At 46.8% G+C, this 25,333-nt stretch overlaps 1 protein-coding gene and 1 pseudogene across 10 annotated transcripts in view; one reads left to right on the top strand and one right to left on the bottom strand.

Moving 5' to 3' along the window:
- Positions 1-25,333, bottom strand: part of STX2 (syntaxin 2) — a 49,020-nt gene that overhangs the window by 21,035 nt on the left and 2,652 nt on the right. For 2 of the 10 annotated variants that reach the window (XM_009182064.1, XM_009182065.4), the window contains exons 2-4: positions 16,042-16,116; positions 9,990-10,089; positions 1,535-1,609 (exon numbers count right to left, since the gene is read on the bottom strand). In XM_009182064.1, the coding sequence (XP_009180328.1) occupies positions 1,535-1,609; positions 9,990-10,089; positions 16,042-16,116 (250 nt within the window). Of the gene's footprint in view, positions 1-1,534; positions 1,610-9,989; positions 10,090-16,041; positions 16,117-18,633; positions 19,863-25,333 lie in introns of those variants that run through there. The other 8 variants (XR_001893097.3, XR_001893098.3, XM_009182058.4 and 5 more) reach the window with 8 other exon arrangements.
- LOC116269089 lies at positions 4,083-4,172 on the top strand (annotated as a pseudogene).

Below are 25,333 nucleotides of genomic sequence, written 5' to 3' on the forward strand. Positions count from 1 at the left end.
TGCTTGTAATCCCAGCACTTTGGGAGGCTGAGACAGGCGGATCATTTGAGGTCAGGAGTTTGAGACCAGCCTGGCCAGCATGGCGAAACCCTGTCTCTACTAAAAATACAAAAATTAGCCAGGTGTGGTGGAGGGCACCTGTAGTCCCAGCTACTCAGGAGGTTGAAGCAGAAGAGTCACTTGAGCCCAGGAGGTGGAGGTTGCAGTGAGCCAAGATCATGCCATTGCACTCCAACCTGGGTGACAGAGACTCCATCTCAAAAAAAAAAAAAAAAAAAAATCAAGATATTACTGCTTGCAACTGCTAATGAATTATGGATCTTGGAAACAATCATCCATTTTTGACAATATCACAGAATAGAAAAGAATGTTATATCTTATTTAAAATGTTACTGAACTTACTTAGAGCCAAGAAAAAATGTTAATATCACCACTAACATCTTAACATAACCATGAGGACATAAAATCTGTAATCAGATGCTGCATCTTTACATTTTAAAAACCCACAAAAAACACCTGAATCACATAAAGCTTAGAGAATTTAACTACCAACCTCCAGCAAAGTCAGAGGACGGCAGAGCCTATTAAACATGCTGCAGGGGGAAAATCAGCAAAATCTGCAGCGTGGCAGATTCTGTAGGACAAATGACCTGGTTTCACCAACCAAAGGAAAAAGTGCCAGAGAGAAAAATGATGAAGAGAGACTCTCATTTTTAAAAGCCAGAGTTTGGTGCTTACTTGGGACTCAATTCAAGCGAACTGTTTTTTAAAAAAAAAAAATCATAAGACCACTGGGGAAACAGAATCTCTGCCTGGATATTTTGTCCTATCAAGTAATTATAATGAATTTGGGTTTAGATATGATGGTGGTTGTGCTCTGGGGGAAGCTTCTGTTTTTGAAATACACACTGATGAAATCTCAGATGCCTGGGGTGGGCTTCAGAATACTCTGGGAGCGGGTCGGGTGGGAGCTCATGGAGAAGTGTGGAGCTGGGGGGTTGGCTTGTGGTCACCTCCCTCTGCTTCTGCACACATCTGAAACCTGCCGTAATAAAAGTATTTTATCATCTGCGCAGAGATTGTTTTTGATCTTGATGCCATTCTGCAAAAATCAAATACAATGTGTTCTTCTACCAAATCAAGAAAAAGCAACCTCTGTTTAAGTCCCAGGTAAAAGCTATAAGCCTTCCAAAAAACTACTGCTGCTAAAGTGGAATGCCAAACATCATCAAATAAATTCCACTGAGTTTGAAAGAAATGAGCAATTAAAGGGTCCATTCAAGAAGAGCTTGGCCATTCACCCTCCCAAACATCTGCAACTTAGCCTGAAATGTCATAAAAAATGTAACAGTAACAGTTTATAAGCAAACACACAACCTTTTTCAACATGAATTAGTACTCTGAATTACATACAAATAATTTATTTTAAAGCAGTCACAATTTTAATTTTTAAAAATGTAAAATAACAAAAACCAATAAAGAATAAAATAACAAAAACCCACACTCCCAATTAAACATAAAACTTCAAACTTACCCTTTAACTTGGCTCGAATTTTATTTGCAGTTTTCTTGATTTCTTTGTTCAGATCTTCAAGCTCTTCTTTTATTTCTATAAAAATTTAAAATAAAAAAATAAAATACAGCATCTGAGCTATAACATCCAACATAAATGATATCCAATGAATTTAAGTGAAACAGTATCCTTAGTAAATATTCACTTTTTTCCTGTAAGAAAAACTACCACTTATACCAGTGGTTCTCAAGGTGGGTTCCTAGACAGCAGCTTTCATATGTATCAGGTAGGACCTTAGTAGAAACACAAATCCCCGGGCCCCACCCTGGACCTACTCAGAAACTGAGGTGGCGGCAGTGGCCCAGCAAGCTGAGTTAGCAAACCCTCCAGGTGACACAAGTTTGAGACTTGCTGGTCTACACCAATGAATGAAATGGCTGCCTAAATCCACTGCTAACACCTAGACCTGGGAAAGGAAAACGGAGACATAACAATGATCTCAACAAAGTCTCCTGCGTGTGTGCTCTTCTCTAGTGCTATCAGCTGTCTCCCCAAGACGCCCGAAGAATCACAGCCACCACTTCAGTGCTGCTGGGCCGGCTGCCCTGGGCTGGCTTCTCAGACACTCAGGGCTGCAAGCAGAGGGCGACGGAGGCAGGGGCCGGCCTCCTGACATGGAGGGAGGCTGGCAGAGCAGGGGCCAACACTCCAGGGTGGTGCTGAGACCTAAGGCCACCCCAGGGCGTCACGGCAGCCTCTGCTTTCACACCTGGCTGCCCCAGAGCCCAGGAGGGTGGCAGGATGTCTGCTCCATGCCACACACTCACGTCTGCCAGTCCGGTGGCTGAAGTGACCTGAAGGGGGTTTCCCTCTCCTCTGGCCAGAAGTTGCTGAGACAGGAAGGCCCCCACCCTGTCTCTGGAGCCCTGCTGTCGTTTCACAGAGTCCTGCACTTGCCTCTCTCACTCAATCTCACACGCATCAGCCGGGGAAATGGCAAACGTTTCCACCATAGACAACTTGGCCAAAAATGAAAGCTTTCAGAGATGCCCATTCTCCTCCTGGCACCCCCTCAGTTGAGCACACGCAGGGTGCCCTGAGTACCCACTGCACACCAGCACGTGCTAAGTCTTCTTTCCACGCTCAGCTGTGGTCATCAGATGCAGCCTGGATCCTCCAGGGTTTCAGAACCAGATCAGAGACTGAGTGATGTCCAGAGGTGAGAGGTCACGCACCAGTAATACCTACTGAGTGCTCTACGTGTGTGAAGGCTCATGTCATGCAAGGAGGCTAAGAAGATCACCAGGGATCTAATAACTTGGTAAAAAAAAAAAAAAAAAAAAAAAAGATAAGACAAACCCAGGAAGCGCCAATGCCAGGCAGAAACTAACAACAGACGAGACAGGTTTCACAAAACGCCATGGGCAGCCAGGAGAAGAGGCGTCTACTGCAGCTGTCCCGCAGGAGGGGACATCTGACCTGGGAGTGGAGAGACTGGCGGCTTCTATCCCAGGCAGGAGAAGGGTCTGCAGCACAGAGCAGCAGGACAGCGGGCTGAAGTGACTGGCGTGGGAGGAGGCCGACTGTAGGCTGCCCGGGCAGGAGTGTGCAGGCCCGCCTGACTTTGGGGCTTTTACTGAGGGCACCAGTCAGCACTGAAGGTTTCTGAGCAAAAAAAGACATCAGCCAAGATGCATTAGAGATTTTTTTTTTTTTTTTTTTGAGATGGAGTCTTGCTCTTGTCACCCAGGCTGGAGTGCAGTGGCACAATCTCGGCTCATTGTAACTTCTGTCTCCTGGGTTCAAGCAATTCTCCTGCCTCAGCCTCCCAAGTAGCTGGGATTACAGGCCCCCACCACCACACCCGGCTAATTTTTGTATTTTTAGTAGAGTTGGGGTTTCACCATATTGACCAGGCTGGTCTCAAACTCCTGACTTCGTGATCCGCCCGCCTCGGCCTCCCAAAGTGCTGGGATTACAGGTGTGAGCCACTGCGTCCAGCCTAGAAAGATAATTTTTAAGCAGGGCACAATGGTGTGCACCTATAGTCCCAGCTACTTCAAAGGCTGAAGCGGGAGGATCACTGAAGCCTAGGAGTTTAAGGCCAACCTGGGCAACTAGCAAGATGCCATCTCTATTTAAAAAAGGAAAGGAAAAAGAAAAAAACGGAGAAAAATTATTCTGATAATGGATGAAACTAGAAAAAAAGAGAAACTAGACACAAAGGGGCCATTTCGTGGTTCTCCTCTGTGAACATGTTTCTAAAGGGAGATTCTCAGGGGAATCTTTCTGCCACCCCAAGAGGTGTTCTGAAATCTGTGGGGTATTTCCAGTCACCATAAAACAGGCAGAGCCACTGGCGGCCAGAAGACGGGAGCCAGGAACGGCACCAGCCAGCGCCACACAGCGCTCCTGAGCGTGACGACGGCACCGGCCAGCGCCACACAACGTTCCTGAGCATGACGACGGCACCGGCCAGCGCCACACAGCGCTCCTGAGCGTGACGACGGCACCGGCCAGCGCCACACAGCGCTCCTGAGCATGACGACGGCACCGGCCAGCGCCGCACAGCGTTCCTGAGCGTGACGACGGGGTGTCCACGCGCGTGTGAGGTGTACCACCCTCGAACCTCGTTATGTCAGCACATCACCCGCTGACCCGCATAACTTCCAAATGGACACTGCTCACTCGGGCAGGAGAAAAGACCTGTTTTCCTGAGCCCAGAACCTAACTCCAGCTTACAAGTAAGTCCTATTTTCATCTGCATCGTTTCAATATCCAGTGGATTTTCAGGAATGCAACTGCCGTGACACCGCTCTGCATGGCGAGAAAGCTGTACTTCATTCTATTTCAGCGACACAACTGCCTTAGGAAAAGCACAGGGAAGCCTGCTGACAGCATCTGAATCACAACGCCTCATCAGCTTGCAGTCTTGGCTGTCAGTCACAGGACTTGTTTGTAGGGGGCAAGTGCCTGAATTTGTTTTCTGGTGTTGTGCCTGAGCCTGCACAATACACTTTGTACTTCAGTATGGAAGTTACTTCCATTTTATGTCTTCTTCATATTAGTTTGGATATTACATGTTTTTAAAACATTATGGAAGTAGGTAGGCTATATCATCTATGAACTTCATTTTAGGACAGTAAAGGGAACACAAAGTGCCTTACAAAATGGGGCATTTAACAGGAATTACAGAGACTTGCTATGAATAAAGAGGGGGGCAGGTCCACAGTTTGTGGCGGGAGTGCTGGCTCCCGTGGTGCATGAGGCTGATGCAAACACCCCCAACGCCTGGCCACTGTGCCTGGGGAATGAGGGCTGAGTGTAGGCGTCGAAGTTAAAATGTACACACAGCAAGGGTATTTGTGCAGCGGTCCGGCCCAGCCAGCGCCTGAGCACAGCTGAGGACAATCAGACTCGGGAGACAGTCGTGAGCCACTGCGCGGCCACAGAAACCACGAGATCTGAGCGCCGGGCCTGCCGGTGGATGAGAGTCTCCCTCTTGAGCTGGTGGGCCACAGCAGGACTCACTTCCCTGGGAAAGAAAGCCCTGAGCTCTTACACAGCAGGGGTGGGAGGCACTCAGGAAGGAAAGAGTGACCTTGCTGCCACCACAGGCACACAGGGGCTTAGGCAGCTCATCAGCAAAATGAAAGAGGCACTGCCTGTCTCATCCTGCGAGACACCGGCCATAAGGTCACATGTGACAAACGTGGCATTTCCAACCACTGATATTGGGCACCTCCTCTTCCAGCGGCCTAGGTGATTCAGCTCAATCCTCCTGCTGAGAACAATTAGAAAGGGTAGACACTACTCTTTTCAAACCTGTGGAAAGCCATTAGAAACCTAACAAGGTGCAAAAATAAAACAAAACAAAACAAAACAATAAAAAAAGAAAGGAACCTAACAAAGCAGGAAAGCAGACTCAGACGAGAAAACCCAAGGAGGTGGGTCCCACTTTTGCAGCCACTTTTACCGGGGGCAGGTGCCAACTCCATAAAAGGCAATTGGGCTGCAGAGAAGCGGAGAAAAGTGCTGACTCGGAGAGGCGATGCCCTCGGAGGACAGTCAGGTGGGAAGCTGGCCCTCGCAGGGGCCGAAGCCTCAGTCTAAATCATCTCAGTCCCTAAAATCAGGTCCAGAACTGCTGGCACTTCTAACCATCTGCCAGAAATAAAAATACATCACCTCTTTATAAAGAAAATATCATTCAGGACTCGAATTATTACTACACATCATTCCAATACCAAGCTCAAAACTCAAATCAAAAATAACCAAAAAAACACACACCAAAAAAACCAACAAAAACGGACAACATTAACCCATCCACATAGGCACCAGTTAATGAAGTTACAAGACACAGACGTTAAAACAATTACATTCAAAGAGATAAAATGTAATATCACAAATTTTCTCAGAGAATAGGACAGTATTAAAAGGAACCAAATGGAATTATAGGAGTTAAAACCAATCCAAAAATAATTCCATAGATGAAGAAAGATTCCCTGACCTGCAAGACAATCGCTGAAGAGAAATTAAAAGATAAGTCGGGAAAACATTTTCAAAATGAAATATATAGAGAAAATGATGAACAATAGAGAACAAAAGAGGACAGACAGAAAGGATATAGTGAAAAGCTCTAAAAGACAATTCCAGTCGCAAAGAGAGATGACAGAAAAAGGAGCAAGAAGTAATGGCCAAAGTTTGAAGAAGTAATGGCCAAAGTTTTTCAAAACACAGCCAGAAAATGTCAATCCAAAGATTCAAGAAGCCTTATAAGAGGGAAAAAGAAAACGAAAACCACATTTCAAAACATCAAAGTAAAACTGCTAAAACCAAAGACCAAAAACCAAATACCTTAAAAGCTCTAATTAGCTGGAAAAAAAAAAAAAAAAAGTAAAGCCAAAGACACTGGAAAAATATGTTTTAAATCTTCAGAGTGGTGAAAGAAAGTAACTTCTAAACTAGAACCTTCTACTCAGTGAAAATATCCTTTGAGAATAATACTAAACTGAGGATAACTTCAGATCATAGCGAATCTTCACTGAAGGAGGTAAGAAGGAAGCGGAGAGGAACCGCAAGGGCAGGAAGGCCTCAGGTGGGGTGGTCCCAGCCTGTGGTGGGGGCAGCTGGGCTGAAGCAGAGCAGGGGTCCTGGAGCCAAGGTTCCCTAGTAAGGCCCTGCATTGGGAGGGGGTTGCCGGAGCCTGGCCACGCAGCTCCTTACGGGGGTTCAGGGCTTTGTTTCTGAAGGCAGAAAGCCCCATGAGTGGCCCCCATGCCCTGCAGGGGAGGAGACAGGAGAGAGGCAACATAGTGAGATGTTGTTTCTACAAAAAAAAAAAAAAAAAAGTGTGTGTGTGTGTGTGTGTGTATACATATTATTTATATGTGTGTGTATATATATGTTATACATATATGATATATATAAACCTGTCATCCCAGCTACTCAGGAGGCTGAAGTGGGAGGACTGTCTGAGCCCAGGAGGCTGAGCCCACAGTGGGCTGAGATCACGCAGCTGCACTCCCGCCTGGTCGACAGAGGGAGACTCCGCTGGGGCGGCGGGGGGAAGAATCACAACAGCACTGAAAGGCAGATGCCACCACTAGCCCATTTCACACGTGTGGGAACAGCCCCGGAGATGTTAAGTGATGCGTCCAAGGCCACACAGGGATAACCGGTGGAACAGGATCGGTGCGGCTTCCTCCAGGGCCCTCAGGGGCTTCCGCACAAGGACCCGGGTCTCCATGAGTCTGATTTCCCGCAGAAAAGCACAGAACGCACGGGAGCAGGCGGCGCTGGAGACGGAGACGGCGCAGAAGCGGTCCCAGCGCAGTCCGAGGGGAGCCCCAGGGAACTGCTGAGGGAACAGGAAGCGGAGAAAACGCGAGCGCGCGCAGCCGCAGGACGACGGCCCCGAACACAGGGCGCCAGCCAGGCTGACGGCTGACTGCAGGAGCGAATCAAACCCCCGCCGTCCTGCAGGAGAATCCCAGCCTCGCCGTCACTAAAACCCAAACCAGAACCACACACACTTCATGCTCCTGCAGGGCTGGATCCGTGTCCTGGAGGGCCTGAAATATCTACGTTTTGCAAAAACGCTCTTTTAATACAAAAGAAAAAAGAAATAATACAAAAGTAGAAAGTGAAAAAAGAAAAATGCAGGTAAAAGGTCCTTCGTCCACCTCTCTGCCCTGGGATCCGTGGCTGCAGGTGGCGCGACGCGCGCGGTGCTAGGACCGGGGACCCGCCCGGGACCGGCTGCCTCTGGCGCCACCTGGCGGCCGCCGTGCCCAGCCCTGCCCCGCCCTGCCCCAGGTCCTGAGGTTGACGGGAGGGCAGCAGCCTGGGAATCGCCTGCTCACCAGGACCTAAGCAGGGCGCCTGCCCGAGGATGGGGAGACACGGGGGAGGCGGAGCACCGTAGTCCCCATTCCTCCCTCCCACCCTCCCCTCTTTCTTTAGGAACAGGGCGGGAAGGCCAAGAGCCTGTCCCTCTCTGTATTATCCCAGGCCCGTCATTGGGAGAGGGGAATCACTGCATTTTGCTTTTTAAAGACCAACCAAGGAAGCGGCTGGAGGCTGCTGCCCACATTTTGGTTCACACTCTGTCACAAAACAAAAGACAAAAAAGCAACGGTTTTCTTTAGAGCCCGAAAGGGACTATCATCAAACAGTAACAGTTCTAAATGTACTCAAAAAATATTCTATCTGCTATGACTTGGCAGCAAAAATGTTTTGGAGGTAAATTATTCCAAAAAAAATGCTGATACTTATTCAAATAGAATTTCCCTAAGCATTAAGCATGATGTTAACAGATGGGACATAAAAGGTCCTACGGGCAAATAAATGTGTGAAACACTAAACAAAGCTAAACAGGCTTCCTTCTAGGAAGACTTCTCAGAGCCTTGATTATTCTAAGGTTACTGCAACTTCCCAAGAGGGGCTGGGCGACGGCACGAAGAGGTCCCGGGAAGGATCTGGCCGCAGCACCCTGGCGGCACGGACTAGCTCATGAGAGGGCGGCTCCAGAAACATGTTGGGAAACACGCTTCTGAGCCACTGAGAAGGCACAAACAGAGGCTCAGAACCTTATTTTACAAGACACACACAATTTTAAAATGCGTTCTTTTTCAATTTAATACTACTTTATTTTTTCAGCGTACGGCTACACTAAGTAATAGTCCAACAAAAAATGTATTTGCTGGCAACTTTCCTCCAAGACCAAAAATACGTGTGCCCCCATCACCACTTCCATTCAATACTGTACTGGAGGTCAGCTAAATAAGTCAGTTAAAACTAACAAGCATAAGAGCTGCAAGGAAAAAACAGTCACTATTATTCACAATGATATGATTGGGTACAAAGACAATCCAACATTAGCTACAGAGGATATTAGAATTAATAACTGATTAGGCAAGGGGTACGAGGCCAATATGCAAAAATCACTGTATTTCTATATGCCAACAACAAACAGAGAAAATGACATTTAAAGTAGATATGGCTGGGCGCGGTGGCTCATGCCTATAATCCCAGCACTTTGGGAGGCCGAGGCGGGTGGATCACAAGGTCAAGAGTTCGAGACCAGCTTAGCCAATATGATGAAATTCTGTCTGTACTAAAAATACAAAAATTAGCCGGGCATGGTGGTGGACGCCTGTAGTCCCAGCTACTCGGGAGGCTGAGGCAGGAGAATTACATGAACCCAGGAGGCAGAGGTTGCAGTGAGCCGAGATTGCGCCATTGCACTCCAGCCTGGGCGACAGAGCGAGACTCCGTCTCAAAAAATAAATAAATAAATAAATAAAATAAAATCATGTCTTTTCTCCCAATGAGGAGATGCAAATACCGTGGGGAAGCAAATTGGGACAAAAATCCAGGTTCTCCAGCTGCTTCCACTGAGCTCCTTTCACTCTTCTGTGTGCCTCAGATTCAAAAGGAAGCAAATGTGAAGCAGATAAAGAAAAAAAAAAGCATTTCTTCTGTGCCATCCTCCACAGGCACTGAACGCAGCACAGTCCATACAAAAGCTCCTCCTTAAGACTTTCAGAGTCACCTCAGTGTGTCTTCCTATTTCACTCTGCTCTTACAAGTACTGTTTTCCAAATCAATCCCGGATTCACTGCCCTCTGAACATAAAGTGCTGTCTTGCTGACCTGTGGTCTAATCTTGGCTCCTAAGTTCTGCGAAGCCACTTTCGTGTATTCTTTAGGATCTGATCCATCCGTGGTCCTCACTTGGGCTGCCCATGAGAATCACATGGGCAGCTTTAAAACAAACCATACAGACGCCCTGGCTCGCCCCAGGCCAAACACCTCAGACTCTCTAGCTTATCAGCATTTCGTACAAACGCCCCTGAATCTAACGTACAAACGCCCCTGAATCTAACGTGAAGCCAGAGTCGAGGCCTGTGCTGCAGACAGCAAGAGAGACACACAGACAGACAAACTTTTTGTTGTTAAAACCAACAACTTACTTCCTTCTGGGTTTGGTGCAGAAAGAATGATGCTGTGGTTTTTCTTTACTTCTTCAACATATTGAGTTATTTTATCAATACTGTTTCTAATCTCCTCAACCTAGGAGAGAGAGAGAGTCATTATAGCATGGCAAACTCAAATCTGTGACCACTTTCATACCCTAAAAGGGGAAGAATAAAGGAGGGAAATAAATAATTACCACAAAAGAAATAAAAAGCCTCTCCCATTCTCACACTGATATAATTTTTTTTTTTGAGACAGAGTCTCGCTCTGTCGCCCGTGCAGTGGCGCGATCTCGGCTCACTGCAAGCTCCGCCTCCCGGGTTCAAGCCATTCTCCTGCCTCAGCCTCCCCAGTAGCTGGGACTACAGGCGCCCACCACCACGCCCGGGTAATTTTTTTTTGTATTTTTAGTAGAGACGGGGTTTCACCGTGTTAGCCAGGATGGTCTCGATCTCCTGACCTTGTGATCTGCCCACCTCGGCCTCCCAAAGTGCTAGGATTACAGACGTGAGCCACCGCACCCGGCAGTCTCATTAAATTTAAAAAATAAAGATATACCCTATGAATATTTCTGCCTTCATACCTAAAGCAGTACCAATCACCATTCACCAGGAAAACCTATCAGGCTGTAAAAATTTCTAGTCAAGTCCCAAGCATGACACAGACGGGGCCAATTAGAAGCGTACTACTACTAATACCCATTTTCAGCATAACCAGGAAGTAAGCCCATAAAACATGCGGCACAGTGGCTCACACCTGTAATCCCCGCACTGTGGGAGGCCAAGGTGGGCGGATCACTTCAGGCCAGGAGTTGGGGACCAGCCTGGCCAACATAGAGAAACCTCTTCTCTACTAAAAATACAACAATTAGCCGACTGAGGTGGCACACACCTGTGATCCCAGCTACTCAGGAAGCTGAGGCTCAAAAATCGCTTGAATCAGGAGGCGGAGGTTGCAGTGAACAGAGATCGCACCACTGCACTCCAGCCTGAGCAACAGAGCAAAACTCTGTCTAAAAAAAAAAAAAAAGAAAATAATAATAATAATACTCTTATGGGAGGAGGTATCTACAGCTCACACAGCCAAACCTTCATAATTGTTATCTTTGACCTCTAAATGTTTAAATTCAATATGTGTTTCAAAATGTAATGTATCATTAGCAAGATTTATCTAGATGGAGTCATAACATTATCTTCAAAAACCTCTATGTCACGCTGAAAAATGACCCTAAAGATGTTCAGGTCCTAATCCCTGGGCCTGTGAGTTACCTTATAGGACAAAAGATATTTTGCAGATGTGACTAAACTAAGGATCTTGAGATGGGAAATTATCCTGAATTCTCCAGGTCGGTCCTCATTAACCCATTTATGCTAGAGGCTACAATTTGTGTGTGTGAAAAATCAGACCTTGGCGATGACCCTGAGCACTAGGATATAAATAACTCACACAAGCTTAGCTTTCCAATAATGGAACACTAGGCATAAATGGGTTAAAGTCGTAAGTGTTCTTAGAAGACAGCAGTAGAGGGACATCCAGCTACAGAAGTAGCAAGGTGAGCCCTGAAGCAAGATGCTCTGCTGCCAGCTCCTACCTCCTTCCTCATTTTAAAATAGTAATTATAGGCCAGGCACAGTGGCTCATGCCTGTAATCCCAACACTTTGGGAGCCAAGGCAGAAGGATCACTTGTGGCCAAGAGTTTAAGACCAGCCTGGGCAACACAGAGAGACCCCATCTCTACAAAAACTAAAAGAAAAGAAAATTAGCTGGGCACAATAGTGCATGCCTGCAGTCCCAGCCACTCAGGAGGCTGAGGCAGGAAGACCACTTGGGCCCAGGAAGTTGAGGCTGTAGTGAGCTGTGATTATACTACTACACTCCAGCCTGGGCAACAAAGCAAGATCTTGCTCGTAAAAAAAAAAAAAAAGAAAGAATTATTAACCATTACATGTCGTGGCACAATCCACGTCCTAATCCCGGCATCTGTGAATATGTCGCCTTGCACGGCAAAGGGAACTTTGCAGATGTGATCCAGTTGAGTCTTGAGACTGCCCTGGATTATCTGGGTGGGCCCAATGGAACCACAGGAGTCCTTACGAGACAAGACAAGAGGACCAATGTTGGAAAAGGGACACGTGATCATGAAAACAGCGGCTGGAGTGATGGCTTTGAAGGTGGAGGAAAACCAAGAACACAGGCCGCCTGCGGAAGCTGGAGAGGAAGGCAGCTCCAGGAGGCTCGCAGCTCTGCCCTGCCAGCACCCGAGCTTCTCCAGGCCCTGGAACTAGGAGGGGGTGATAAACGTGTTGTTGAACCACAGTGATTTGTTACAGCAGCAGCAGGAAACTGACACACATGTCAACATAAATAACACATTTCTGTGAAAAAATAGATCTCCAAAAAATCAGTGGAAACAGGGGCAGTGATTTGCACTTTTTGTAAATCTAATGTCTAGCTTAATAGAAAGCACCCTGATCATCACAGATACTCTTGGGTTTGGTGTGTTGGCTCTGAGAAACTCCGTCACTGTGCAGTCATAAGAGAGTAAAAATGGGCCGGGCGCGGTGGCTCACGCCTGTAATCCCAGCACTTTGGGAGGCCGAGGCGGGCGGATCACAAGGTCAGGAGATCGAGACCATGGTGAAACCCCGTCTCTACTAAAAATAGAAAAAATTAGCCGGGCGCAGTGGCGGGCGCCTGTAGTCCCAGCTACTCGGGAGGCTGAGGCAGGAGAATGGCGTGAACCCGGGAGGCGGAGCTTGCAGTGAGCCGAGATTGCGCCACTGCACTCCAGCCTGGGCGACAGAGCAAGACTCCGTCTCAAAAAAAAAAAAGAGAGTAAAAATGGCAATGATCATCTTAGTATTACTTTGAAAAGAGCTTTGACCACAGAATCCTCTTGAAAGGATCTTAGGGACCCCAAGGACTCCTAGGCCAAGCCCCAGACCAGATTTGAAAAGTCTAAGTATTAAAGAATCACGCAGGCCAGGGGCAGTGGCTCACGCCTATAATCCCAGCATTGTGGGAGGCCAAGGTAGGCGTATCACTTGAGATCAAAAGTTCAAGACCAGCCTGGCCAGCATGGCAAAATGCCGTCTCTACTAAAAATACAAAATTAGCCAGGCGTGGTGGCGTGCCTGTAGTACCAGCTACTCAGGAGGCTGAGACAAGAGAATTGCTTGAACCCAGGAGGAAGAGGCTGCAGTGAGCCGAGATCACACCACTGCACTCTACCCTGGGTGACAGAGCGAGGCTCCGTCTCAAGAAAAGAAAGCAAAATTACCATTTCTAAAGTAATACACATATGTTAGAAAGTAAAAGAAAAAAAACATTATTTTAACTCTTGGAGAGTTCTGCAATATATACCGCTGCTAACTCCAAGCCCCCGTGTGGCTCCAGAGGAACAGGAAACTGCAGGGCTACACACCCGCACCCAGAGAGGCACCGAGAGAGAATGGTGCCAGTTAGCATTTTATGTCCGGGAATAACACAGCACGGGGGGCCTTTGGCTCCATTATAAATCGTCTTCGCAGAAACAAGGCTCCCTAGTGTTAACCAAACACTCGCCATGTGAAATCCATTTCTCTTGTAAACTTCTATGTGATATTGAAGATCAGAATGAGTTTATATTAACAAACATTACTTGCTTCTGTATTTGTCTAGGAAGTCATTTCACAGAAATTAAGTGCAAACTAAATTGACTATTTAACAAATGAAAGCTTGAGCTTAAGTTAGAACCCAGTGAGGACAAGCACTGGGCAAGCCTTCCTAACGCACGAGTAACCTGTTTCCCACATGCCCCGAGACGCCAGCAGCAAAGACAGACTGGCACCAGACAGACAAAGACCACAGCTTAATGGCAGTCAGTGAATTGCACAACTTAACTTTTCTGTTCTTCTTCTTTTTCTTTTTTTTTTTTTTTTTTTTTGAGACAGAGTCTCACTCTGTCACCCAAGCTGGAGTACAGTGGTGTGTTCTCAGCTCACTGCAACCTCCGCCTCCCGGGTTCCAGTGATTCTCCTGCCACAGCCTCCCAAGCAGCTGGGATTATAGGCACCGCCATCATGCCTGGCTAATTTTTGTATTTTTAGTAGAGACAGGTTTTGCCATGTTGACCAGGCTGGTCTGGAACTCCTGACCTAAGGTGATCCACCTGCCTCGGACTCCCAAAGTGCTGGGATTACAGGCATGCATGAGCCACTGCACCCGGCCTGCACTATGTAACTTTTCTATTAAATGCAACACTTAATGGCAGGAGATTCTTTAAAATAAATACATTTTTACAAAGAACTTGCATGGAGTTAAGCAACCAAGTAAAAGGAATAAAATCGGAAAAATAACAATTTGACAAAGGGGCCAGGAAGGCTAAAGACAATTTTAAAAGTCTCATTTCCAAGAAGTGAAATCAGGAAATCCGAGCATCTTAACTCCTTTGTACCTTAAAGGAACTTCCTTGTAGCTTACAATTTAATCTCATGTTTTTTCCTTTAGATAACAGTAGCAACTAACAAATACTAGAAAACCAGTGACTAGGCTTATGTGAGATATTCAAGAAATTCTGATTGAGTCTGAAAAACTAATAACTTTCCATATACTTTTATAAACCTCTTAAAATGTTCAAATCCAGGCACTGCTAGGCCAGCTGAGGCTGTCGAGTGAAACTATCCCATGAGACTCAGCATAATCAAGGCGAGTCCTGCAATAATCAAGGCGAGTCCTGCAACGAAGGTTCCGTCATTAAAAACCCACTGGACATGCGTTTTCGTTCCTTCACGTTTTACAAGGTCAATGTATTTGTTCTGTGACTCAATTTCAAAAATTTGAAATTATGCAACATTAGATCAGATAGTTCTTAGGTTTGAGAATTTCAGCAGGGCCTAAGCCCAAGAGCTGTGCTGGGGAGATAAGCAGGAGGGGGAGGCCTCACACCTCAGACAGGATCCCAGCACTGGCAGGCTGCCACCTCTTAAAATATCAGCCACTGGGTCACCAGTGACTTTCCTCTGAGTCTTCTACCTGAGCTCATATACAGCTGATCAGTCACCGATTTCAGACCCTGAGCCCTCTGCTCTATGCACCTGCCCTCAGGACTCACTCCCACCAGTGGAGGGGCGGCAGTGCTGGTGGGAGCCACGCACACCTGACCCCTGCGCCTCAGCCAGGTGCCACCTCTGCTGCCGGAACCACCACTTCCTGAAGAACCAAGGAGTCCTCGTTCTGAGACACTGCCGGTCTTGCAGGGAGGCCTTTGTAAAACTCTCTTAAGGGGCGCCGCAGGACCTCCCAAAGGCAGCCTGCAAGGAGGAGGCGCTCCTGCAGCAGCCAGCGCCGGGTGGGACAAGCGGGCACCCACCAGCAGAGGGCGCTGCAGGCCTGGCCCCAGCACACGCGGAGGCCGCGTGCACAGCTCCACCATCCACACCCAACTCTCTCCTGGACTGCACCAGAACGATGATTCGCATTTTTCTCATATTAACATTGTGATCATACTAAAAATTCCAGAGAACTTATGTAATTCAAACAACTTTTAAAAATATTAGCTGAAGTATTATTTCAAATATTATAAAATGCACAATCATATTGATATACATCTTTAAAGAAGAAAGCCACCATGCGCGGGGGCTCACACCGGTAATCCCAGCACTTTGGGAGGCCGAGGCAGGCGGATTGCCTGAGCTCAGGAGTTTGAAACCAGCCTAGGCAACATGGTGAAACCCCATCTCTACTAAAAATGAAAAAAAAAAGAATTAGCCAGGCGTGGTGGCACGGACCTGTGGTCCCAGCTACTTGGGAGGCTAAGGCAAGAGAATCACTTGAATCTGGGAGGCAGAGGTTGCAGTAAGCCGAGATTGTGTCACTGAACTCCAGCCTGGGCAACAGAGTGAGACTCTGTCTCCAAAAACAAGAAAAAGAAAAAGAAAAAAGAAAAAGAAAGAAGGGAGGGAGGAAGGAAGGAAAGGAAGGGAGGGGAGGGGGAAGGAGAAAGGGGGAGGGGGAGGGAGGGAGGGCAGGTAGGCAGGCTATGATTGGGTTTCATTAAACGCTCTTACCTGATGGAAGAAATCCTCCATGAAATGGTCTTTCTCAACCACAACAACTGTGTCTCCATCATCATTCTTCCTACACTACAATGAAAAATGGAAAATTTAGATTTTTAAAATTTTTATGTAGGCACAAATAGAGAACTGAAATACAAAAACAGTTCAATACCCACAAGATCTCAACTCACTAGAGCACCAAATTGTAACAAACTAGCAGCCACCACTATCTACCCCAGCTGAACTCCACAACATTTTCAACAGAACAGATCCTGGCTGAAGCAGCCGGGAAGGTGCAAGACCTGGACAGAAGCAAGGGGTGGCTTTCTCAGAACTAAGCTGCTTAGAATCGTTTAGTTCTCACTATGTAAGTCAACATCACACAGGCCAGTTTCACCTTCAAGAAGCGAACCTGCTTGTGTTGCATATTTTCCATAAACAGTAAAAACACTGGCCGGCCACAGTGGCTCACGCCTGTAATCCCAGCACTTTAGGAGGCTGAGAAGGGCAGCTTGCTTAAGTCCAGGAATTCAAGACCGGCCTGGGCAACAAGATGAAACCCTGTCTCCACAAAAAATTAGCCAGGCATGGTGGCACATGCCCGTGGTCCCAGCTACTTGGGAGGCTGAGGTGGGAGGACTACCTGAGCCCAGAAGGTTGAGGCTGCAGTGACCCTGTATCTAAAAACAAACAAAAACAAAACAAAACAAAACCCCAACATCATCCAGAAGAACGACCATTGATCAGGAGCTGAAGACCTGGGCTCCAGCCTCCTCCCCAGCAGCCCATTAGCTTGTCTCAGTCTCTGCCTCTTGCCCATGAAATAAGAGATAGTATTCTCCCATCTCCATCGGAAGACCCTAAGGATAAGATATTTATCAGTTTTATAAGGTAACACTACTTTCATGGGTCATATTAATATATAAACCAATAAAGGCTTTTGAAATTACTTCTAGTCCCTACTCTTTTTTTTTTTTTTTTTTTTTTGGAAACAAAGTCTAGCTCTGTCACCCAGGCTGGAGTGTGGAGTGCACAGTGGCAAGATCTTGGCTCACGGCAGCCTCCGCCTACCGGGTTCAAGTAATGCTTGTGCCTCAGCCTCCTGAGTAGCTAGGATTACATGCACCTGCCACCACACCCAGCTAATTTTTTTGTATTTTTAGTAGAGACGGGATTTCACCATGTTGGCCAGGCTGGTTTCGAACTCCTGAGCTCAGGCAATCCGCCCACCTCACCCTCCCAAATTGCTGAGATTACAGGCATGAGCCACTGCACCCAGCCCGTACACTTGTCATTCTAAGCAAAGAAGCACTTCAAGACAAAATGGCAATCAACTGACAAGCAGCAGAAACTAACATTAAGACAGACCCCACATAGTCTAACACTCTTCTCCAGGATCCCACACCACTCTAAAAACCAAAAAAGAACGGCTGAAGATACTGAGTGTCAGTGCCCAGGGTCTGCGGGAGGCAGGCCAGGTGTGTTATCTGTCCATCCTCCTGGTACCACACCCCCATCCCCGCCATGAGGCAGGTACTGGCATGGCTACTTCAGAGTAGAGCACATGCTCAATGGTTATGGTCTCGGAGCTAAGCGGTGCCGAACCAGTAGGTGAAGCCAGTCCGTCTGACTTTCCAAAACTCCCCATCTTAACAGCGGTACCATGTTGAGCCTCTTAAAAAGAATAAGAGCTGTCCTTTAGTGCCAGCGCACAAGCGGCAGGCAATTTGAAACACACTCCACACATGTTCTCATTGGTTTTACGGGCCCCACGTTGCCAGTGAGGAGGCGGAAACACAGTGCAGGGATCACTCGGCAGGGACGGCAGAGCAGAAGCGGCCTGTGGCTGTGATTCCACACACTCTGCCCTGGGGGAAGATGGGATGGGGGAGGAGCTGTGCTGCGGAGCCCCACCAGCCACGCAGGCCAGGCCCCACAGACTCCCCTTGCGGGGACTCCCTCTCTTAGACAGAGGATCTATTCCTGTGTGTGCCAGCCCCGCCTCTCGGGCCCACAGCCTGCTCCCTCCCTGTCTCCAAGCGCTCACTTGGGCAAACTAAATCCCACTAGCTGGGCCCAGGGTCTCACTGCTTCCCTGTGGCTATCTGCCTTGTCTTCTCAGCTGTGCAGTCTCAGAGGCGCAGGGCCAGGAATGATGGAATGAAGCATGACCACGTTAAGTCGTTGACTGTGCATTCACCCAAATACCCATGGAGGGGGTGGGGAGGAGGGGCGGAGAGCTGAAACTGAGCTGCAGACTGCGCTTGTGGCCCTGAGCGCGGGGCCATAAAAGTGCTTCACCCCACCCTGGAGGTGCCACGTGGCTCTCAGGGCATCTCACACCTCCCTGCTCTGTCAGTAACTTTAGGTTCTAGATTCAAGGTCACCTCATTTTTGTTTATTTGGAAAACTGTAAACATATACAAAAGTAGAAGGAATACTATGGGTGAGCCCTCACTGTCCCCATCACCCAGGCTTAACAATGGTCAAGCCACAGCCTGTCTGTTTAGGTTGACACCGCCTCTTCCCACCACTTCCTACCCCACACCATAAGACCATCTTGAGGCAAATCCCACGAGGCAGATGCTACTGTGGAGACTGCACCTGCGGCTCCAGCAAAGAGGCTGCACCCATCTCACTGCTCCCCAGCACCACGCTTCCCTGTGAAAGCAAGTCGCTTTCCATGGTGACCTTCCCATGCTGTGCGATGGCCCCCACAGTGGCGTGGTGTAAACATAGAGGCTCAGTCCTCCTCTCCCATGGTGACTGTCCCATGTTGTGCAATGCACCCCCACAGTGGTGTGGCGTCAGTCCTCCTCCACTCTGAACCCATGGCACGGGCAGATTTTTGTTCCGAGTCATTCGCTTGCTGGTAAACAATGTGGTTCTCTACCTGTAGACCAGGAAAGATCCACATGACTGGAATATGTTTCCTCTACCGTTTTATTTCTTATTCCTAAGCCTTGACTTATATGTCTTATTTCTACCTGGAACTCTTAAAACTGATCAGATAACAGGAAACAGACCCAATAATACTGTCTTTGCTTTTCCATTCAAAAACAAAAAATGACCAAAGCAATCTTTTTGGCTTTATCCCTAAGCTACATTATTCTCATCTTCAATGAATGTCCACGTTCAGTCTTTCAAGCTGAGACAGTGCAACAGCTGTACAACAGCCATGATTATGAGAGGGTATTCATTGTAAATAACCAAACCACTTGTGGCAAACGTTTACTAAAAGCCAGGGAATACTCTCCTATATGACATACTTGATTTCCCAAGTGTCAAAGTACAGGATAAACATTTAAATATCCGCATTCCATTTCTGTTACATGTTAACAGAAGTCTCCTTAAAAGAAGCATTATAGTAAAATCACAACTCCCCCGTGTGAATACTATTGTCAGGAACAGGTAGCAGGTAGCTTCCTGGTGTAGAAACTGTGTAACAGAAAAGAGAGTCATTGGAACACTCATCATTTATAATTCAACAGAAGCTGAACTATCACAAATGGCAGAATCCAAAGCTGGACAGAATCCTGGCTTTCTTCTGCATGTTGTTCACACACACATGCTAAGGAACTTCCACACAAATAGTAACTGTAGACAAATAAATTACAAACCTTGACATAGACACAGTGGTTTTAGTACTATGTTGCTAGAATACTTTGACTTATTTTTCACAATTAAATCACTTAGGTAGAAAAAGAAAAGACTTGTAACTAAACGTAGGTAAAAGCTGGCCGCGTGCGGCAGCTCATGCCTGTAATCCCAGCGCTTTGGGAGGTTTAACTGGGAGGATCACTGGAGCTCCAGAGTTTGAGACCAGCCTCGGCAACATGGTGATACCCCATTTTTGGTACAAAAAATACATAAATCAGCCAGGTGTGGTGGCTCACACTTGTGAGGATCCCCCGAGCCCAGGAGATTGAGGCTGTACTGAGCAGTGATGGTGCCACTCCAGCCTGGTGACAGAGAGAGACTTTGTCTCAAAAAACAAGTAAGTAAATGCTGACTCTGAGCCAGTGTGTAACTATGGTGCTAAACGTAACCTACTCTCTCATATTTGTGTATGGTGAATTACACTTTTATACCCACGATAAAATGTGACACTTTTAAATTTTTTTGTATTTTTACTAACACTTGTTCCCATTATTATTATATAAATAATTTTTAACAGGCACTTAGACTTTATGTAAGTAGTGTTATACTTATGCAATTTTTTTTTTTTTTTTTTTTTTTTTTTTTGAGGCAGGGTCTTGCTCTATCACCCAGGCTCGAGTGCGGTAGTGTGATCAGAGCTCACAACAGCTTCGACCTCCTGGGCTCAGGCGACCCCTTCGCCTCAGCCTCCTGAGTAGCTGGGACTACAGGTACACATATTTTTTTTAGAGATGAGGTCTAGCCATGTTGCCCAGGCTGGCCTTGAACTCCCGGGCCCAACCAATCCTCCCACCTTGGTCTCCCCGAGTGCTGGTATTACAGGCATGAGTGACTGCACCCAGCCTGCCTCTGCAACTTAATCATTTTTTTTTGTTTTTTTGGTTTTTTTCCTCTCAGCTATACATTCAGATTTCTCCACTCAGCATATATCACTCTAGTGTTAGGTGAAACCACACCATATGGGTCAACCTCATACACTCATCTTACCTGCTGCGTACACTCCTTTACATAAAAAGCCACGATGTGTTATTCATCCAGGCTCCTATTGTCCCTAACATTTTTCCGTTACCAACAATGTAACAAACCACGGTTACACGGCTGCACGTGCATGGCAGGCTGGTTTTCTGGAACACACGCACATATGCAGAGAGAGGACCATGAGCCATGGGGCTGAAGCGTCTTCAGCTTCACTAAACAATGCCAAATTGCTCTCCAAAGCAGTTGCAATAAATTGGATGCCCCCAGCACGGCACGTGGACATAAGACACTGCCAGGCTACTCTTGAGCTACCAAGGGCCCATCCCATGATCTCACCCAAGGAATAAGGATCAAAACTGACATGATGAAGCCCGGAGAGCCTGAACTAGAGAGGATTTAAACTTGGGAGCTGGGGGCAGCCCCTTTACATCAGGTCGTGAAGATCAAGAGAAACCCACATGATCTGGCTCCAGCCAACCTCTCCAGCTCATTCATGTCTCACCTCCGCCTACTACTGACCATTCACTCACTACCGACAGCATCTTTCTGTCCCTTGCATGACCTCGTTCTCAACTCTGGGCCTCTGGACTTGCTGTGTCTTCTGCCCAGAGCGCCCTCCCCCAGCCCTGTCCACAGCCACTTTCTTATCCATAGCTCAGCTCACGGGGTAGCCCCCTGACCCGCCCGGCCAAGGCAGCCACACCCACACCCTCACCCTGCTTATTCCCTCACAGCAAGGACTGCGAAAGACATGGGCTCATCTGCTTAGCTGCTGTCTATCTCCCAGCTGCAGGTTCCATGAGAGCAAGGACTTGTCTTTTCACAACGCAGGCATCCGGCCCACAGCAGTACCTGGCACATAGCCACCAGTCAGCGATGACCAGGTCAACGAATGAGTCAATGAATGAATGAAGAGCAAGAAAAGGGCAGACACAGACAAGGGGGAGGAGAGTGGGAAAGTACACACAAATGACAGAAGGCAAGAAATGGAAACAGAGACACACACAGACTGAGGCCTGGCAAGCACAAAATGGCCACGACACAAGGACAGGAAGGACCTCGGTGGCTCGCTCTGTCCTAACTCCATCCCTCATGGGGCTGAGGGTACTATGTGCCCTCAAGTCTGGGAGAAATCACTCGACCTTTTTTTTTTTTTTTTTTGAGATGAATTCTCACTCTGTCACCCAGGCTGGAGTGCAGTGACAGGATCTTGGCTCACTGCAACCTCCACTTCCCAGATTCCAGCTATTCTCTCACCTCAGCTTCCCAAGTAGCTGAGATTATAGGTGCCTACCGCCACCCCCAGTTAATTTTTGCATCTTTAGTAGAGACGGAGTTTTGCCATGTTGGCCAGGCTGATCTAGAACTCCTGACCTCAAGTGATCCTTCCACCTCAGTCTCCCAAAGTACTGAGAATACAGGCATAAGCCACCCCACCAGACCCACTCTGCTTTTTAATAAATCTCGCTTTTCTGCTTTAGGTGATGGGTTTCTGTCCCTTTTAACCAAAAGGCCTTGAAGACAACAGATGCCAGTGGCATCTATATTTTTCTTACCATGGGCATTTTCAAATGGAAACACGCTGACTCAATAAATAGCTGGCAGGTGCTATGGATCAGGCACCATGCAGAATACTGAGGCTTCAGAGCACAAATGACAACATGCATCTGCCCTGAAAAGGTTGAAGAGCCGGGGAAAGGGTGCAGGAAAAAACAGGACTGCATCTGTGTCCAGAATGCCCCAAGACAAGATGGGCCATCTCTGGGAACACGCGAGGAAGGGGACGGAGGAAGGCTTCCTGGTGATGCCTAACCTCAGACTAAAAAAGGTGCGAGGCTGCGTGTGGTGGCTCATGCCTGTAATCCCAGCACTTTGGGAGGCCAAGGCGAGTGGATCACCTAAGGTTGGGAGTTCAAGACCAGCCTGGCCAATGTGGTGAAACTCCGCTTCTACTAAAAATACAGAAATCAGCCGGGTGTCGTGAGAGGCTGAGGCGGGAGAATTGCTTGAACCCTAGAGGCGGAGAATGCAGTGAACTGAGATCACACCACTGCACTCCATTCTGGGCAAGAAAGCAAGGTTCTATCTCAAAAAAAAAAAAAAAAAAAAAAAAGGTACAAGGCAAGAGAGAAGGTGCAGAGGGAGAAGTCCAGTGGTTCAGGCAAAGGGAACAGCACCTGCCAGGGCAGGGAGGAAAAGGGAACAGCACCTGCCAGGGCAGGGAGGAGGGGGCATATCAGTCCAGAGGCAGGAGCGAATGCTGCCACCACAGGGCGACAGGTCTGGGCTCCCGGGGAGCTCTTCCAGGGATCAGTTATTTCTTAGAGTCGCTGCTCCTTACATTCAGAAGAGACCTCACGTTAAAAACAAGAAGTGATTAATCTGTGAAAATGGACAGATTTTGCTCTTCAAACCAAAGGACATGTTTAGATATATAAATGAGTAAACCTATTATAGTTAAGAATAGAGAAACTATACACTCCAACTGTAGGAACTGTTTGTATGAGAACACACAAAATACAAAAATTCGGCAGGATTGCATAAATTATGAAATTCTAAACTATAAATACATGCATATATAAAATTATGTTCGTATATGAAATTCTTAGTATTTTAAGTTCCAATGAAATCTCTTAATCTTATTTTATCAACTGGAACCTGAATCTTCACTATGCAACATTCCGCACTACATGGGCAAACATAAGCTTTCAAAAAATCACTTTTAAAAATATCTGAGCAGTGTTTTCCGCCCTTTAAGAAATTACATTTGCAGGCCGGGCATGGTAGCTCACGCCTGAAATCCCAGCACTTTGGGAGCACAAGGTGGGCAGATTGCTTGAGCTCAAGAGTTGAAGAGCAGCCTGGGCAACACAGCGAAACCCCACCTCTACAAAAGTATGAAAATGTGCTGGCTGCACACGCCTGTGGTCCTAGCTACTGAGGAAGCTGAGGTGGGAGGATGGCTTGAGCCTTGGAGATCAAGGGTGCAATGAGTCGTGATCGTGCCACTGCAGTCCAGCCTGAGCGACACAGCGAGATCCTGTCTCAAAGGAAAAAAAAAAAAAGAGATTATATTTGCAATTCACCAGCTTGAAACCAGGATGAAAAATAGTGTTCTCATTTCTTTTAGGTCAATTAAGAACAACACATAGCTACTGTATATTTACTGTTTATTATCATGCAAACAATTCCCACAGATGAAATGTGTGGTTTCTCTATTCTTCACTATAATAAATACATATATCATATATATATATCAAATATAATAAAGGTATCAATGTGCATAAACTTTTTTTTAAAAAGTAATCAAAATACCTTTGGGGTGGTTATCTTATAGAATAGCTATTCCGTTTTGCTTACGTCCTACAGTGAATTTCATTACACCTCGGTCACTGTTCCTCCCCAGGCTGCATGCAACCAACCGCACCCACCCTCAGTTCACTGCTGTGTCTCTCTGCACCCAGCACATGATCTGCTGGAGGCCTGACACTCAAGTACCTGTTGGACGGGCGAGTCTTTTACTTTCTGTAAATCAGAAATATCTTCCTGGATTGAGAGTCTAGGAGATCTGGACCAAGTCACGTAAACTTTCTATGCCCAAATGACTGGTTGCTCAAAAACAGAATCACTGGTTAGAAACTAAATCTGTCAACACAAATTATATTGAGCAAATTAATTTTTAAGCCCTTTCCATGTAATTATCAGAGGTACATTTTTCTCAGGAACAAGCTTCAATAGCTAATAAAATAAACTTTTTGGAAGCATCACAAATATTTTGTTAATGTGGACATTGTAGATGAGGCATTTTAATCAACAAAATATTAAACTTTACCTAGAAAAAAAAACACCAGCCATTTAGAAGCATGGTTGTGAATACACATTCAACTACTCTACGAACTACTTGGAAAGGACGCATTTCCTGGGGGGAGAAATTAAACTTGTATCTGGTAACCTTAAGACGGGTTTTTAAATATTAAAAGTTATTAAACTTCAAATTCAGTTTTAACTTACTATTTTATACTAGGGAGAAGGTTGCTCTTTTTTCTGTTTTTGAGACAAGGTCTCAATCTGTCTGTCCCCCAGGCTGGAGGGCAGTGGCAAAATCTTGGCTCACTGCAACCTCCGCCTCCTGGGCTCAAGCAGTCTTCCCACCTCAGCCTCCTGAGTAGCTGGAACCACAGGCATGCGCCACTACACCTGGCTAATTTTTTGTATGTTTTTTGTAAAGACAGGGTTTTGCCATGTTGCCCAGGCTGGTCTGGAACTCCTGAGCTCAAATGATCCGCCCGCCTCAGCCTCTCAAAGTGCTGGGACTACAGGTGAAAGCCACTGTGCCCAGCCAGAAGGCTGCTTTCTATAACTTCCTAAAAAAAAATCTGGTAAATATTAATCACACTTATAATTACATAGCACTTCCTCCCTCCCACCTTCTCCCAGAGCTTCACACATTAGATAATTTTATGCTTCATAACTCCCTCTATGAGGTGGACAAAAGCGATACCACCGTCCCCATTTTACATACAAGAAAAAGTTTTGAGAGGTTTAAAAATTATTTGCCCAAGATGAGAAACTCCAGAAGTGGAAACTTCCACGGATTTACTCTCTGACTGCTCAGTGGCTGTATCTAAAGCAGGATGGTATTGAAGTAGATGAGCTGACTTCTAGC

Source organism: Papio anubis, chromosome 9 (assembly GCF_008728515.1).
Source record: "Papio anubis isolate 15944 chromosome 9, Panubis1.0, whole genome shotgun sequence".
NCBI classification, from domain to species: Eukaryota; Metazoa; Chordata; class Mammalia; order Primates; family Cercopithecidae; genus Papio; species Papio anubis.